The sequence below is a fragment of the Osmia bicornis genome, chromosome 13 (assembly GCF_907164935.1).
Source record: "Osmia bicornis bicornis chromosome 13, iOsmBic2.1, whole genome shotgun sequence".
In the NCBI taxonomy this organism is placed as follows: domain Eukaryota; kingdom Metazoa; phylum Arthropoda; class Insecta; order Hymenoptera; family Megachilidae; genus Osmia; species Osmia bicornis.
In genome coordinates, this window is record NC_060228.1 from 7,044,600 (window position 1) to 7,059,960 (window position 15,361).

Below are 15,361 nucleotides of genomic sequence, written 5' to 3' on the forward strand. Positions count from 1 at the left end.
TTAAACGGATCTCTTTTCTCTCCTCTCTCATGCTTTTTGCTCGATGACACGAGCTTTTTTTGCTCTTTTCCATGATCGTGCGAACCGGACGGTCGACAAGCAAACGGAGACGAGGAACATTTTTATCCGCGACCCTTCTGTGGCCTTTGACCTCAAACCTTTTCGCCACTTCTTCCTCTACTCGGGATATTTGTCGAGAGGCTGGGATCGATGGTGTTTCGTAGTTCCCGAGGAAAGAAGACACTCGGTATAAAAGGCAAATAAACAAGGGTACGACGAACTCGAGAGAATGTCATAATCCGAATGATTCGTCGTTGTAATATCAATTGTACCTAAACATCAAGCATGAAACAGAGAACGGAATGATGTTTAACTACTCTATCTGCCATGTTCCGCGATAACTAAAAAATACAAGCTAATATTTGCCCAGCTGCGAAAAGGAATGCCACAGAAAAGCGATTCATTCGCGTGCGCCGAGGTATCTATCGTAGAAACGTCTGTAAGTTTCATTTATTCAAATGAAACTATTATATAGCTACAAACTGCAACAACTGTTAAGTAGTTTCCACATTATAATTGACAAATGTAAATTTTCACAAAAATCCACCAATATGAGGTTCGATAATGTGCGATTTGACGTGGAACGACTACATACAAGCTTTGGGCTCTGGAATGAGAACCGGTCGCGCGTTTTCTCTCGTCCCACCGTTTAATTCGATGGGCCGAGATTCTGGAACAGGTGTACCAATTTAGGTACCAGCGACGAGAGTAAGAGGGAATTCGACGAGCTAATAAGTCTCGATTGCGCGGCCGCGATACCATTCCGATGACGCAATGCTTGCAGGTTGTAAAATGCCTTTGATAAAACGTGAATACGGAATGAGAGAAATTCTGGAAGGCAAGCATACCTTAGATTTCTTTTGGATTTAAAGATTCATCTATTTTGGAGCAAAGAAGGCTACCGATAGTCAATACTTAACGCGTTGAATGACGTGGGGTTATCGGTGACTAATGATGCTCATAAATCAAATAAATCATAATGTTTTTAAAAATTGTCAATATTGTTAATGTTATGATGACCAATGCATCACAGAGCATTTAAATAATTCTATTTTTAGACCCATGTTACGATGAACGTATTGAAACATTGTAAACAGAGATAAGGTATATCAACACATTCCTCACAAAATATTACAACTTTTTTACTACGACTTTTTAGAATCGTTTTATCAGAAATTTAAAAAAGATGAAATCAATAAAAAGTACACTATTACTATGGCATAGGGGAGGCGAAAACTGGCCTGCCCTTTCGGGTGTCATTCAACGCGTTAATTCCTGTGATCGAAGTCTCTAAAACATCTGTACCCGCGGTAGGGAAATACAAAATGAAGAAAAAGAAGGAAAGTATGAGAAAATAAGAAGACGACCAACTGGCCGACGTACCACGAGGTGGACCAGGCGGTTAGGGACGAAACGTGTTTTGGAATCTTGCATGGCGATCATGGCGTCACGTTCAATTTGTTGTGCATGCTCGCCTGTTGGGATCGTTTGAATACCCCTTCGCAACGAGGGAATCGATAAAAAAGATGATCGATCCCTAAATATTGAACCATGTTGCGTCACGTCCGAAACATATTTTGTGCACGAGATGTCATTTTATTAGAAACATTAATTATTTCATAGGTAATTAGCATAATCTAGCTTAATGAAGATTTCAGATATTCTCAAAAATGGTAGAGTACCATAAAAAATTTCAAACCAATTTAAAATATCTACTTTTCTGAGTTGCAACACGACGCAAAATGGTGATATAAAATTAATTATGTACAATATTTTTAATAAATGACTCACATTTACTTTGGCGAGGTACAGTTCCAGTTCCTTGTAAGGATCCATCTCCTGTTTACTGTCGTTTAACAGCTTGCCACTTTCATCATTACCTTCCTCTATTTTCAACTGATTCACCGTTTTCGAGCTGGGTAAACCAGGCGCGACACTTCCTTTCGAGCCATCGACCCTTAGCCCGCCGCTATCTTGCATGCTCTCCATGCTCTGCCGTCACCTTGACCTCACGCGCATTTTCTTCTGCACCTGTAACAGAAGTAACGCACGATCCGTGTGATTCAGTGGCGAAAAGACTGGTAAATAGTTAGAAATACGAAGTAACCAGAATCTCTGATAATGCTTGGTTAATTCCGTGACCTCTGAGATCACGCCGTTTATCGGGATTATATCATGGCGCCATTTAACGATGGTGTAATGCTCTCGTTTCATGGCCGTTTGTTATCAAAATAACAGAATTATTTTATGAATTGACAAAGTGGGATTCTGGTTAATTCTAGGTATCAGGGTTTTAATTTCAAGCTATTTTATTATCTACAATTTAACACCAGTAAAAGAAGCTGTACGATTCGCCGTTCGAAGGTTCAACATTACCGAAATGACAACCAAAACCAAACGCGAGACCTTAATGATTTACCGAGGTCCTAAAGGATTTTCATCTATTTTAATTCATATTTGCTCTTCAAAAGAGCCCGTAAATTAATATCATTACGACGGGGCTACAAATTAACGTTTCGAACGACGAATGAGCAGAACAAAAGGAGTTTCGAAGGATACCTACGAGCGAAAGGATTATAATTAGTCCTAGTGTGACTCACTAGCAGCCACGTTGTAGCAGTTCTTATAATCCTGGCATGTCAAACTCTTGAAAAGGGTAAAATGGCCACCTGCTCTTAGTTATGATTGCATTTGGCTAAATTTAGCAGAACCGTTCGTGTTAGTCACCCGGGCTAATTATATTCCGCGGATTAGCCCGCCCGAAACGCGAGAAGGCTAATCTGAAATTACTCGCCACACTCTGTGCTAGTTTTTCCCGTATAAACTATCGTCCCACCATTGTTCTCTAGCTACGGATTGATTAACGTTCTCGCCCATTCTCTTCCTTTATTCTTAACCTGCTTGAATTTCATAACGAGTCGATGCGAATACTCGAAGAAACTTTAGATACCTCCTCGAGCGAACGCATGCGAATTTCATAATTATTTCGTAATCATTTCCTGTCGAGAAACTCAGTAAACTGTACGCTGTACAGTTTCGTCCATTTCCTCGAGAAACACCATAGAGCGCAGATATGTTCCATAGAACGTTTCCACGTGAACGGGTTAAATGGGTTTTCTCGGGTTCTGGCAGCATTTTAAAGTTCAACGGGCCAACGAGTTTCTATCAGCGGGGCTTGAATCACGATCGAGCCGATCTACAGCAAGATCGTGTATCGATTGTGCCGAGTCAAGTGGGATACTTATAGGACATGATACGAGCGCCGTTTCATTCAACGAGCTCGCCAACAATAAAGTCATGCATGAGAACACGAGCCGCTCGCTAGGCGAGGACGTAATATTAGAAAATCGCCGGATGTCTGATCAAGGCACAACCTGCCGGCACCCAATACGTCAGGTGATTTCACAGGTGAACGATGATGCCCGAGTAACGTCATCGTGATCTTACGATCTACACGCCAGAGAATTGTACTTGATACACTCGAACTCTTAATGCGTTTCGTGCCGTGAGAAGTCAAGGTTTACGGCTAATGTTTAAACATTTAATTATAATACTTATATATTTCAACTTTAATCAATATCAAATAAATTTTGACAAAATTATAATAAGAATCCAATGTATTATATATGACTTCACTTCGTCGTAACAAGATTAAAATTCATTTAAAAGAAATGAGGAAAAAATATAGAAACCATGTATTAAAATCAAATTATAACATTACTCCAATCAGATAATTCGGTGGCGACCGATAAATGTATCATTAAGCTCCGTCGCTCTACCGTGAAATTAATTGATCGAACTTTTAATTAAGCCTAGCCAGTGATCAGAGATAACGGTAATAATATAGTTAGAAAGCGGTCGTTTATAAACAGAAAACGTTTCGACGTGATCGAAGCATAGGTGAAACGCGACGGTGTCTCTCTTTCGTTACGTTCGTGTAAAATTGAGACGTTGAATGATGGAAACTACGTTCTGGATAATTACAAGCCGACACGTGAACGCGCGTCTAAGCGTCGTTCAGGACACCGTCCGCGTACGAAACGATTCCGTAAAATCGTGATTAGACGTGTGTCCATATATCCGCCTGTCTGTCCACGAGGCTCGTTAACCATCTGTGACGGCAACGCGCAACATCGATATTTAATTCATTTTTAGCGGAATAATCGAAACGTTTCGCGTATCGTTCGAACGCGGCGGGTCCGCCTGTTTGCTTTCGTAGACCAGTTTCTCGATCGACGTTGATTTATTAGCGGGAATACGATTAACGTCTTGGTTTCAACGCGACCATCGTATATTTGTCGCTCCAAGAACGGTGAAAAATAAGAAGAAAAAAAAAAAATACATTGCCGTCGCGAGCTTTGTGTCACGATTCGAGGCGCCGCTTTGGCGCTTGCTCCGAGACGTTTGTAATTAACACGATCAGTCTACACTTCTGCAATAGCCACCCAGGTGTGAAGCGTGGCGACAACGAAGAGATCACGAGTCAATTGACCGCTAAATGATTTCTTTTAAGGAGATAAAGGTTGCTCGGTGTTAGCCGGTCAGACACGAAGTAGATACGGAATGGTTCGATCAGACAGACATTGCTGTCTGTATCTACATTCGCGATCAGACTTTCGAGGAAATCCTGCTATGCTCAATACTGTAGATTCATCTTTAAACAATTGAAGTGTAAAATTTAAAAAAGATTCAATAATTATTTTTGGAAAAAGTTCTTTAACTTTACTCATTTTTAGAAGCCCCAGGGTAGTGTACCTTTTTAAAGGGTTATACCACTTTGACAAATTAAAGAAGTATCAAATTTTTAAAAATTTTTTGCAGTATTTTTAAATTCATCGAGGTGGTCTAACCCCATAAATCCCGAGCTCATATTAATTCATTCAAGTCAGTCGTTCAAGCTACGTTCGCGACTGGCATTCGATCGAGCCGAGCTATCGATAGCACGAGGCATCGGTGGTATCGTAGTTATTCGCGAGGCATTCTGACGCCCCTCGTCTCCCTATCGCGAGCCACAAATTCTCACGTCCCACGCCGTCTCGGTGACAGGCAGCCAAGCAGGCAAGAACGGTCGTCGACTGGAATTTCACCGACCGACGTGTGTTTTCGTCGGCGGACGAGACGCGCCGAATTAAAACGAGCCACCACATCACGGATTTTAGCAATTAACGGTATCCCTGTCCTCGCCACGTAATTGCGTTTCCTGCTTTCGGCAATCGGTGTCCTCGATTCAGAAGTATCCGACGTTCTACGAGTTTATAAATGTTCAGGAAATTTCGAAATGCGTAAATGTTTGAAGAAGTGTTACACCGTGCCAATTATTGAGATTAATTACTGTTGCATACTAAATGACCCATTTCAAAATATCAAAATTCGACAAGGTTTAATGACATTCTATATGGGTTTGGAGCTTAAGGTCTGCTGATAAATCTTTCATAAAAATTGTGTAATAAAATACTTCCTCCCCGCCTTTGAGTGTAAATTTCACAGCAAACCGTAATTCTGTTCGTGATACCTCTATCATGGCTACTTAAATAGGCGTTCATTGCTGACCTATCGGCAGTCACAAATTCCCACGTCCTACGCCGACATTGTCGAGCAGACAGGCGGTAATTCTACTCGCGATTCCTCTAACTAGCCCGAAGAAGGAGGACAATCTTTCCTCCACAAAGTAGACATTTTTTGGTTTGATAATGCAAAAGCTAGAGTTACCCATTATTTATAGTCACAATAATATTCAAGTCCACTAGTTTTTTCAAAATATTATGTTTTCTCGTGACATTGTTCTATTTTAATTGAACAACACGAGCAATACTCAAGATATTATCTTTGAAAACTTTCACTGTGTCAGCAGTATTTTCAGTAGAATTTGCACAAATTTTGACGTCACGGTTTTTAATGTTCAAATTGCTTGCCCTCGATTCCCGTACACTCTAAAAACTATTTAAACAATCCTACTCAGGTGATGTTTGAACGATCAGAACGTGCAAAGTGAATTTTTGACTGCGTCATCGCATATTAACACTGAAATATGAAATTTACAGTGATCATCGATGATCACGCGATGCGTGTAATATCTAACGCAAGAACTGAGATTCTAACGCGAGTAAACACGAGAGGGGCGATGAAATTTTAATAGCCGACAGAAAATCTGTTTTTAGCTCTTTAATTGCACCTCGAACAACTGTTCGTCTATTGTAGAATAAGACAGCACTGTTTCATCTGCATCTGCTCGCGCGATTTACTTGGAGCACTGCCAAAATTTTGACAATAACAACTGACCACTTTCCCTCTTGCTTGGATTCTTATCCTTCGAGAGTGTAACTTACTGCCTGCATCACTTGTAACCATTATATCTACTCATAAGAGTAGCCATGCATCATATTTAATTATTTCATCCACTTCTAGGACTACCAGTGCCAGTCAAAATTTATGAAACCATTTATCAACTCGTACTTAAATATAATTTCTTAGAAAATATGAAAATATTTCATTACAAAACTGTTAAGAAATTATATTTAAGTACGAGTTCTGTATGCAGAAAGACTTTATTCCATCTACCTATGTCAATAGTCATTAAATCATAAAACATTGTCTGGCACTAATTACTATTCTCCATTAAGAATACATAATCGCCCGACATGTAGAATCGAGTGCAAAGTTCAAGAACCAGTCGTCGCGACGACTGGCGCCTAGAAGAAACGAATTCATCCGTATCTAACAATAAGTTCAAGGAAAATATGAACCCCTCCCCTTATCGGATAGAAACGTATGCTCGTTAATGACAGTGCGAGAAAAATATCTGCCTACCGTATCGAAACCGGATCATAATGTAACATAGAAAGAAGAATCGTCGAACGGTGGTGAATACATCGCGTACGTGGAACTGCAACGCGTTTCTTATCAACCGGATTTACGATTTCGATTAGCGTGTGCCCAGTTGTGTCCGCCTTCCTGGTGGCGTGCAAGCGCTAAAAACAATTATCGCCGGATGAGCGAGAACGACGGAGGAGGACACCGTTCTTCTGGTTTTCAGGCCGGTTCCAAGCGTCGACGCGGACCCTGCCTTCCGTGCGACGCATTGTGTGCAGTTTATCTTCCCGGCGAACAGCCGTTGAGGCCACCAGGAAAGAGCCACCGACAAGTTACGTAAGGTTAATTGCGGTCGTTCGGCACGCCAGCCTGCTACCCAACCTGCGACAGAGATGCGTGTCTCGCGTGCGTGCATCAATGCCGATCGCTATCATGGGACCTCGCTCGCGAGGACATCGATATTTTGCGCAATCGAATCGCGTGAGAACTTTGGATCGTTCGCGGGAACTATCCCCTTCCATCGACCACTTGAGGTTTACCACCCTCGTGGGCGTTGCGCCGGGTTATACTACTTGATGAAACGCAAAAGTATCATTTAAAAAATCTTAGAGTAATTAACCAGCTCCCAAAATATTGAACACCAAATAAAGTTTGAGTAGATGTCTGGATCGATATCAAGAAAACCACAGGGGACAAGTTCGATCAAACTTGCCAGCGACTCCGGCGAACTTGATCGTGAAACTTCATAACGCGTTCTTATCGTGAACCCAAAGCGTCTTACCGCAAAGCATCAGTGTGCACGCGAGCATTAAGAACCGGTAAGGCACGCAGTATGCAAAGTTTCGTCGGTGAGGGCGAGTTACCTGAATCGTCGATCAATCACCCACGCAAGAAGGATCGATCGTATCTCCACCGGATAGACTGTCCTCCTCGTTTCTTCCGTCCGAAGGGACAAGTCGAGTTGCAACCGATTCGACAGGTTGGTACACATAAGGCGTGCATCAGAACAGGAGAAAACGGAAGTAAGAGAGAGAGGGAAAGATACAGGGGGGACAGGAATCCGCATGACAAGCTTCATCGACCAGTCATGCTTATCGCACACCTTAAGGCTCGTTTGCAAAACAAATTATTAGATGGCGAGTCTGGAGAGACGGGAGAAGGGGACGTACAAAACGTCTTTTCCATATTTATACTAGGCACTGATACAATCGAGCAACACACTCGATTTTTCTTAAAAGTACTATGATAGATAATTAGGTAAACGGTGCTGGCGCCACGACGTGACAATGATTCGCGGTGGGTATTGTTCTTTCGAGTTTAGCAATACATGTCGGTATCAATGGTGCATTGCTGCGACGAATAAACACGCGGGTGGTCCAGATTTCAATTTCCTCTTAAATTTTCCGAGGATAGTAACTGATAGAAATGATACACCCATGCGGGCGGTGTAAAAATTCATTAGACTTCTTTTTCCTCAACTTTCATCACTGGATGATACGACCCTATCATCACGGTTTATCAAGTGTCCGGTCACGCTTCCTGGATGTGGGCTTCAAATGAATTTCCAGATCACACCAGCTGATAAAACGTGTAAAAGTCAACACGGTCGCTTCGTTTACGACGGAAAATAGAAGGATAATAATACGCTTCGGGTTGCGTAACGCACGTCCCTCGTAATCCACGTAAAATGACCGGAAACCACTTAACGCTCGCTTTCGAACGTTCCTGCGTATTGTTGTCACGCTAACTCGCTTTGCACGACACATCGTGTGATAATAAAATTCGATTACGTGCCAGACTTTCATGGCTTCTCAACAGAAAATATAGTCGAAACGTCATCGAGGTATGTACACAGAAATCCAAGGCAAAAATATTCGCGTTATGATAATGAATTTTCCAATAATCGAGATTCCACTGTTCAAACACTGACGTATGTATAATAGAAACGATGTTTATGAGCATAAAAGAGCCGCTAATTCCCTTGTCAAGCAAACAATTTTTCTTAAATAACACGAAACTGTTTCTGTTTGCTGGATGGATTGCGCGTACCCCACTCGGAGAAACTAACGGAATATACCACGGCGGGAAGAAGCGGAGGCGTCGGGCTCACGCAGTGTCAGCAACACCTTTACGGGTTTAACACTCGTTAAACGTTTGTGTACATTTAGTTGAGTAATGAAAGGTACAACGAGACAGGTACACGGATTGCTTCCATCGCTGGGAGAGCCCGGGACGGCTAGCTGGGCCCCGCGAAACCCGTCAAACTTTGAACTTTATCGATAACCCTCGTCTTCGCCGTTGCAGAATACACCTACGTCTGGAGGAAATTATATTTGACATTTTCATTATCGATGCGTCGAGATGCTAGGCTTCCTAGTAACGCAGGTGTACCTCTTATCGCATGCGTTACACTGATCCTTTCGACGTTTTGAAATTCTTAATAGGAAGCTGTTAACTCGTCAAACCTTAACCCATTGCGACTTTGGCGTTGATTAAAAAATTTTTGATTATGATGTTCGTTAGTGCCAATCGCTTGAGTAATGACCATGTGGTGACACCTCCAATCAATTTCTTTTTTCATTCAAATACACCTTTATCTAAATGGTGTATACATCCACGTATATGTTTATTTTTTTAACTATATTTTTTGATTCTATTTTGAAGTTTATCACTGTTCGAGCTAGAGTATCGTAGCCATTGATTAACTAGCCAAAGGAAGACGATTGTGACGGCAAGGTGTCCCGGTGTGGAGCGGCTTTGCGTAGGAATGGATATACCGTGTACCTCTAATTATTGTCGCTATCTCAGCATTTATCATTGGACCGTCAGCAACGGTATGAAGTGGGGAGCGCGGTGCATTTAATTCCAATTAGTCGCCGTGATCCGAAACCAGTTTCGAAACTACCGAGGATCCGTTCGTAAAGAACTATTGCCTCTTATTCTCTTCTCGTGATATCCTTCGCACGCGAGAGATACCGTAGAACCACGCACCGATTACTTCGTTACTCCAGTTGCTCCCTTTTTTTTCACCAGTCATACCTCCACCTATCTTTTCCAACACTGTCGCGGTTATCGTTTCGTAATTTGAATAATTTATGCTAAAGATAAGAACAGACGTTCCGCATTGAAAAGAAAATCCTCTTCGCGTATGATCAGCTGCGACTTCCGACCTACTCCCGCCAGAAAGTATCATTTCAGTGGAATATTCTGCGGAATGGACAGGAAAAAGTGCGAGCCTATTTAACGACCATTTTTAATAATCGTGTTGAGGTGCCGTTATACATCATCAAAGAGATCTTTCTATCCGAACATTACTGCAAAATCTATTACTGCGGATGTTTCAGCAAGAACCATTATGATTTTCAAGGTTCCTCGCAGACTCAAATTCAAACAATTATTCTATGATAATAATTGAAAGCTTATATTCACTAGAAATAAGCATCATAGCTCTACCGCAAAATTGAAATCTAAAATTACCCGAGCGTACATAAAACAGATCCACGTCCTAGTGGCCTACAATACGAAGCCTCGATAGTCGAAACCGCTATGAGTCACGAACCATTTTCTCAATAATATCATCGAAGAAAAACGCTGAGAAAATAACGTGACCGTTCGATCATGAAGACTGAAGTACAAAATACACGAGCACGGAGCGTTTCTTTTCGCGTGGCCGCAGTTTACCGTGCGAATGAAGATTAAACGGTGGACGATGGGGAAAAAGCGGTAAATCCGCAGACTCGACCAGCCTCAACGTTTAAAACGGCGGACGTGGAGCGGGAAGAAAAAGCTCGCGAGGCGGACGTTTGCCAGGTAAAATTCAATCTGCCGCGCGATAACTTCGTACGTACAAGCGAACCCGTCACCGCGTTAATCGGCCCACGGTGCACTACCTGATCCGTGCCACCTTGCCCCGGGCTGTACGGTGGCTACGAACCGTGCCCGAGCACCACTCGCGATTTACTTCCGTCCGTGGCCCGTAATCATCTCGTCAACTCGAGTAGCGCGATGATAATGACGAGCGGTAATTACAAAGCGCTCGAATCAGCCCGGCGCTAATTAAAGCGTTGGCTCGATCGATCGGAAGAAAATGAATTTCGGTGCTGCGTATTCTTTGTAACAGAAATCTTGCATCGAAATCCGGAAATTTAAAACAAAGTTCCAGATACCTCGCGACACCTGTCGAACTCGCGACCTTTCAATGCCGATCATCAGGCGAACTTTTTCCCGGTTCCCCGCAGCTTGTAACTTCCTCGAAGCGTAAAGTAACGCAAAAAGATGGAACGCAACTTCTCGCGCTACCTTTTTGCCCGTTGTTCAACGGAATCTCTAATAAAGTCTGAGTCATGTCTGTTGGCTACCGCAACAAGAACTTGGTAAAGCACAAAGAGACTACACACACCGGTGGACGGAACATCTGATCGATCGGTAAAGCGTGACGAAGAATGCCTGAAGGAGAGGATTGTTAATGATCTTGACTCTCTGCCTTTACCTACTCCGGATTCACTGGCTGAGAGTGTTTCTCCGAGTACTCGTTACTCTTGTCCCGCGAGCAACATTCTTCGGGGAAATACGGAAATTCGCAACACTGTGGTAAGACAATGAATGCGAACGATGACAACGGGTTTCACGAAACCAGGCCTGGTTACGAAATTAGAGTAATCGGCTAAGGTCGACCTAACGCGGTTTAAAAGACCTAACGTACCTCCATTCTCGTCGATTCTATGGAAGACAGAAAGAGAAAGGAAGAGGTTGAAACTGCTCATTCCATAAGAGTTGTTTAGAGCCGTTTAACGGCTGCTAAATACCATCAGCATCTAACGTCCTGGCCAGCCAAGCTCCTTCCAGTTTCTCGTCTCCTTCCATTGAATGTCTTGTAGCGGGTTCCTTGCTGCGAGAGAGAGGTTGCGAGGAGGCCTTGCAAGGTTACCTATCTCTTAGCGAGGTCTACGAACCTCCTTCGAGTTTGCGTCGACATGTAACTAGATTCTAGCTGTCGAAACTTTGGCAATCGAATATTCATATTTCTAGAGTTTTTTCAAGAAAATCCTGAGGAAAATAGGTATACGGCTTACACACGGTTCACGGTAATCAAGGGTTAAGCAAGTACTCGTGTTACTTTCACACGGTTGAAAATTACCGTTTACATTCTAACAGTACGAGTTCATTAAGAAGGTAAAAATCATAGGTTGAGCAAATGCGTGGCGCGTAATTCGAAACTAATGACAGCGAAGTTCGTGGCAAAAAGGCGTAACTCGACGCGTCGCTAGAAGTGTCGTTAAGTAATTCCCTTCATTAAAATGTTGACACGTTGCGTTACTTATTACGTCTTTATCGTTAATTGAATGTTGTTACGCTGTGCACAGCGTGTAATTATCCTGGTGCACACTTACAGGAATCCGGGATACATTGAAAATGGTGACGGGATCGAGATGATTATACTACCAAGGTTATTATTGGATCACGGATTTAGAATTTGCTCTGCGTTCGATCTAAATTTGCCCCTTCGGATTTTAATGAAAGGTTTTAGAGAACCTATAGCTAGCGTTCATGGCGTGATAAGTGTCATTCATCAACGCGAAACTTCCTATTTTTCACAAAGTACGCGTGTAATTTGATAATAAATTCAAGGAACAACATCTGTCGTTTTAGTTCGAAGAATTGAGCGTTTGAGGAAATCCTTCTGCGACCACAATCGTTGACTAATGGATCAACTATGTCGATTTTTCGCAATCAGTATCATTAAGTGATTGTAACACCGGTCGTAATTATTGTGATTAGCGAAGACATAAATAACAACGATGCATAGCGAAAGACTGAAGTGTCGAGATTCATTTTATCGAGTGAATAGCTGAGAAATCTCATTCCAATTATCCTCAACGATATATCACCGATCCAATCAATAAGATATCGATAACCTATCGGGCCCACACAGAATATCTCTTCCTCCATGAACCAGAATCAGCGATGGGGTTCAGGAAAGCCGTGTTTCTCGCGTAATCCCGTAAGAAACGGTTACCCAGCGAGCGAGTAATCCGTCTGTAAAATAAACGGCATAATGCGAAATCAAAATGTTTCAACCGTAGCCCCGTAGGCATTGGGGCAATTTAAATAAACGGCACGTCGTCTGAGCCGCAGGAGAATAAGGAAACGGTGGCGTGTCTCGAATCGGATCAGACGCGGTGTTTGTTTAGGCGAGAAGCGATGGGCGACGCGAGAGGATTCATGGGATACCGATGAGCGACGAGGATTTCGCGGCGAAAGACCTAGGTGCCATGATTTAGATTTCAACACGCATACGTCTTTCTCTGGCGAGCATCCTTTAATTAACCGAGCATTGTGCGACGCCGCGGATCACCGAGTCTTTTGTACTTTGACATTCTCATAAAAGTCGATTGACGGCCGAAGGTCCGTGCAATTGCGTGCCCGATCTCGTGTTAACGGAATAAGATCAATGCCGTTTCGTTTGAAATGTCACTCGAGGGGAACGTCAATTACTTTATCGCCCTATCTGGAACGATAATCGGCGAAAGAAAGAAACCACTACTACTATTTCAATGTTAATTCGTGAAAAAATGTGAGCAACAGGACCCGCACGATTGTTACGCCACATGAAATGTCAAATGGTAATGCGATGTTTGCTTGAACCGTCGGTCAAAGGTACCATTTCGTCCGACTTCTTGTTAATACATTCTGCTATTTCATAAAACACATCTGATGATCATTAAACCACCCTGTTCCTGCAGCGAACAAAAAATGAACGAGCTTGTACAGCTGTTAGCAGATAGTAAGGTGACAAAATGACGAGGGGGATCATCTGGTAACGCGTTCGAGTTCCATGTTTTTCCATGGTTCGAGGAATCATCGTGTTCGATCCTCCATGAAATCAACACCCTGCTCTTTGGAGCAGGGTCTTCGACGTACGTCGTCACGTTTCGTACCCTCCTCTCTCTCTCTCTCCCTCTGTCTATATGTAAAACAGAGTGTCACGCGAGAAAACACTTGGCAGCCAGAAAGCGACGACGAGCTATCGTTGCAGAAGTCTCGAAGCACTTCGGAACGCGACGTACACGACGCGAATTGCTCGCTGGCTGTTAAGTAAAAGCGACACACGATACGCGGCTAAACGAGAAGATACCCTGAATGGGTCACACTATCCAACCGAGGCAACCGAGCCGCGAACGGAGAGAATGAGAGGCATGAAAAATACAATGAAGGGTTGATCAGTGTGAACCATTTTGCTCGAGAAGAAGCTTGGTGTACCGAGCATAAGGTGCTCTATCCTCTCGCGATCCTCGAGTCGCAGAACTGGTTTTACACGCGGTCGATTTCGATATGTATAAGGACGCGAGACACCGACAGAGCTAGGGACGAAAGAAAACGAAGAAGAGAGAGGAAGATATATCAAGGATCTTTACATGAACGACCGATGCTGCGGTCCTCGCGATCCAGTCATCCTCTATTTGTCTAATTAGAGGCATCGCGAGATTCTCAGAACTCTACACCGGGAGAAACGATTCTTTTCCTTGTACACGCGTCACGAGAAGAGATCCTCTCTTGGATCTGTCTTGATGAACTAGGATGTAATTTGCCTGGGACCGTGATCGTTTCGAATCTGCGAGGGTCAGTTAACACGTCGACCGCCACGGTAGAAGTGGAATTTATCTCCTAAATTAAAATTAAAAATTTCTAATTTAAAAAAAATGGGGGTCAGTAACTGGGAAGAAATTGAAATTACATTCCGAATACCTCGATTACTCACGACCGACTTTTTACAATTAGTATTCAACTCTAGTAGCTTTATGACTAAGCTAATAAAACGTCGCAATTTTGAGCACAGGTAAATCACAACGGTTTGTACAGGCAGATAAGATTCTCGACGTTCGAGTGAAAGAATGAGGAACAGTTCCGATGATTACACAGGTAAAACGGGTTTAAAATATACCTATCATAGAAGACGCTAACATAAATCAACCGAAAGTAAAGATAGATTAAAATCGACGATACTCATCGATGCTTTCGTCAGCGTGTTTCTATTAAAGAAATAAAACGCAGGCCCGCGCTTTCTAAATGCAGAGATTGACGTGTTTGACGCGTACTATGATTCACTCGAATGATACCTCGATGGTGGTTCCAGAATAGTGATCGAGTAAGAATCAGAGATATTGCTAATACATCGGGTGTCGCAGTGAACTTTCGCAAAATTCCAAATTACAATAGTTATGCTATTTAATTAATAATTTTCCATTATTTTCTTTTAATTACTCGAGTATGTCGAATTTACGATAACACTAATTAAGTTGAATTGACGGTTTACATCATCGAATAATTCCCCAAAATTCGACACAATGCAATTTGGTTTATCTCGATTTCAATTAACACATGATTCAACAATGTTATCACGAGTATCTATTCTTAAATCTGAGTTAACAATCGGGTTCAATGACACGGAAGAAAAATTTTATCAAAGCGTGGAAGTTTTAATATCACGTTC

At 42.5% G+C, this 15,361-nt stretch overlaps 1 protein-coding gene across 3 annotated transcripts in view; it reads right to left on the reverse strand.

Moving 5' to 3' along the window:
• The window catches only part of LOC114878620 (rho GTPase-activating protein 7), a 214,236-nt gene that overhangs the window by 190,335 nt on the left and 8,540 nt on the right, over positions 1–15,361 (reverse strand). For all 3 annotated transcript variants that reach the window (XM_029192637.2, XM_029192639.2, XM_029192636.2), the window contains exon 2: positions 1,852–2,091. In XM_029192637.2, the coding sequence (XP_029048470.1) occupies positions 1,852–2,049 (198 nt within the window). In that variant the 5' untranslated portion in view covers positions 2,050–2,091. The remainder of the gene's footprint in view (positions 1–1,851; positions 2,092–15,361) is intronic.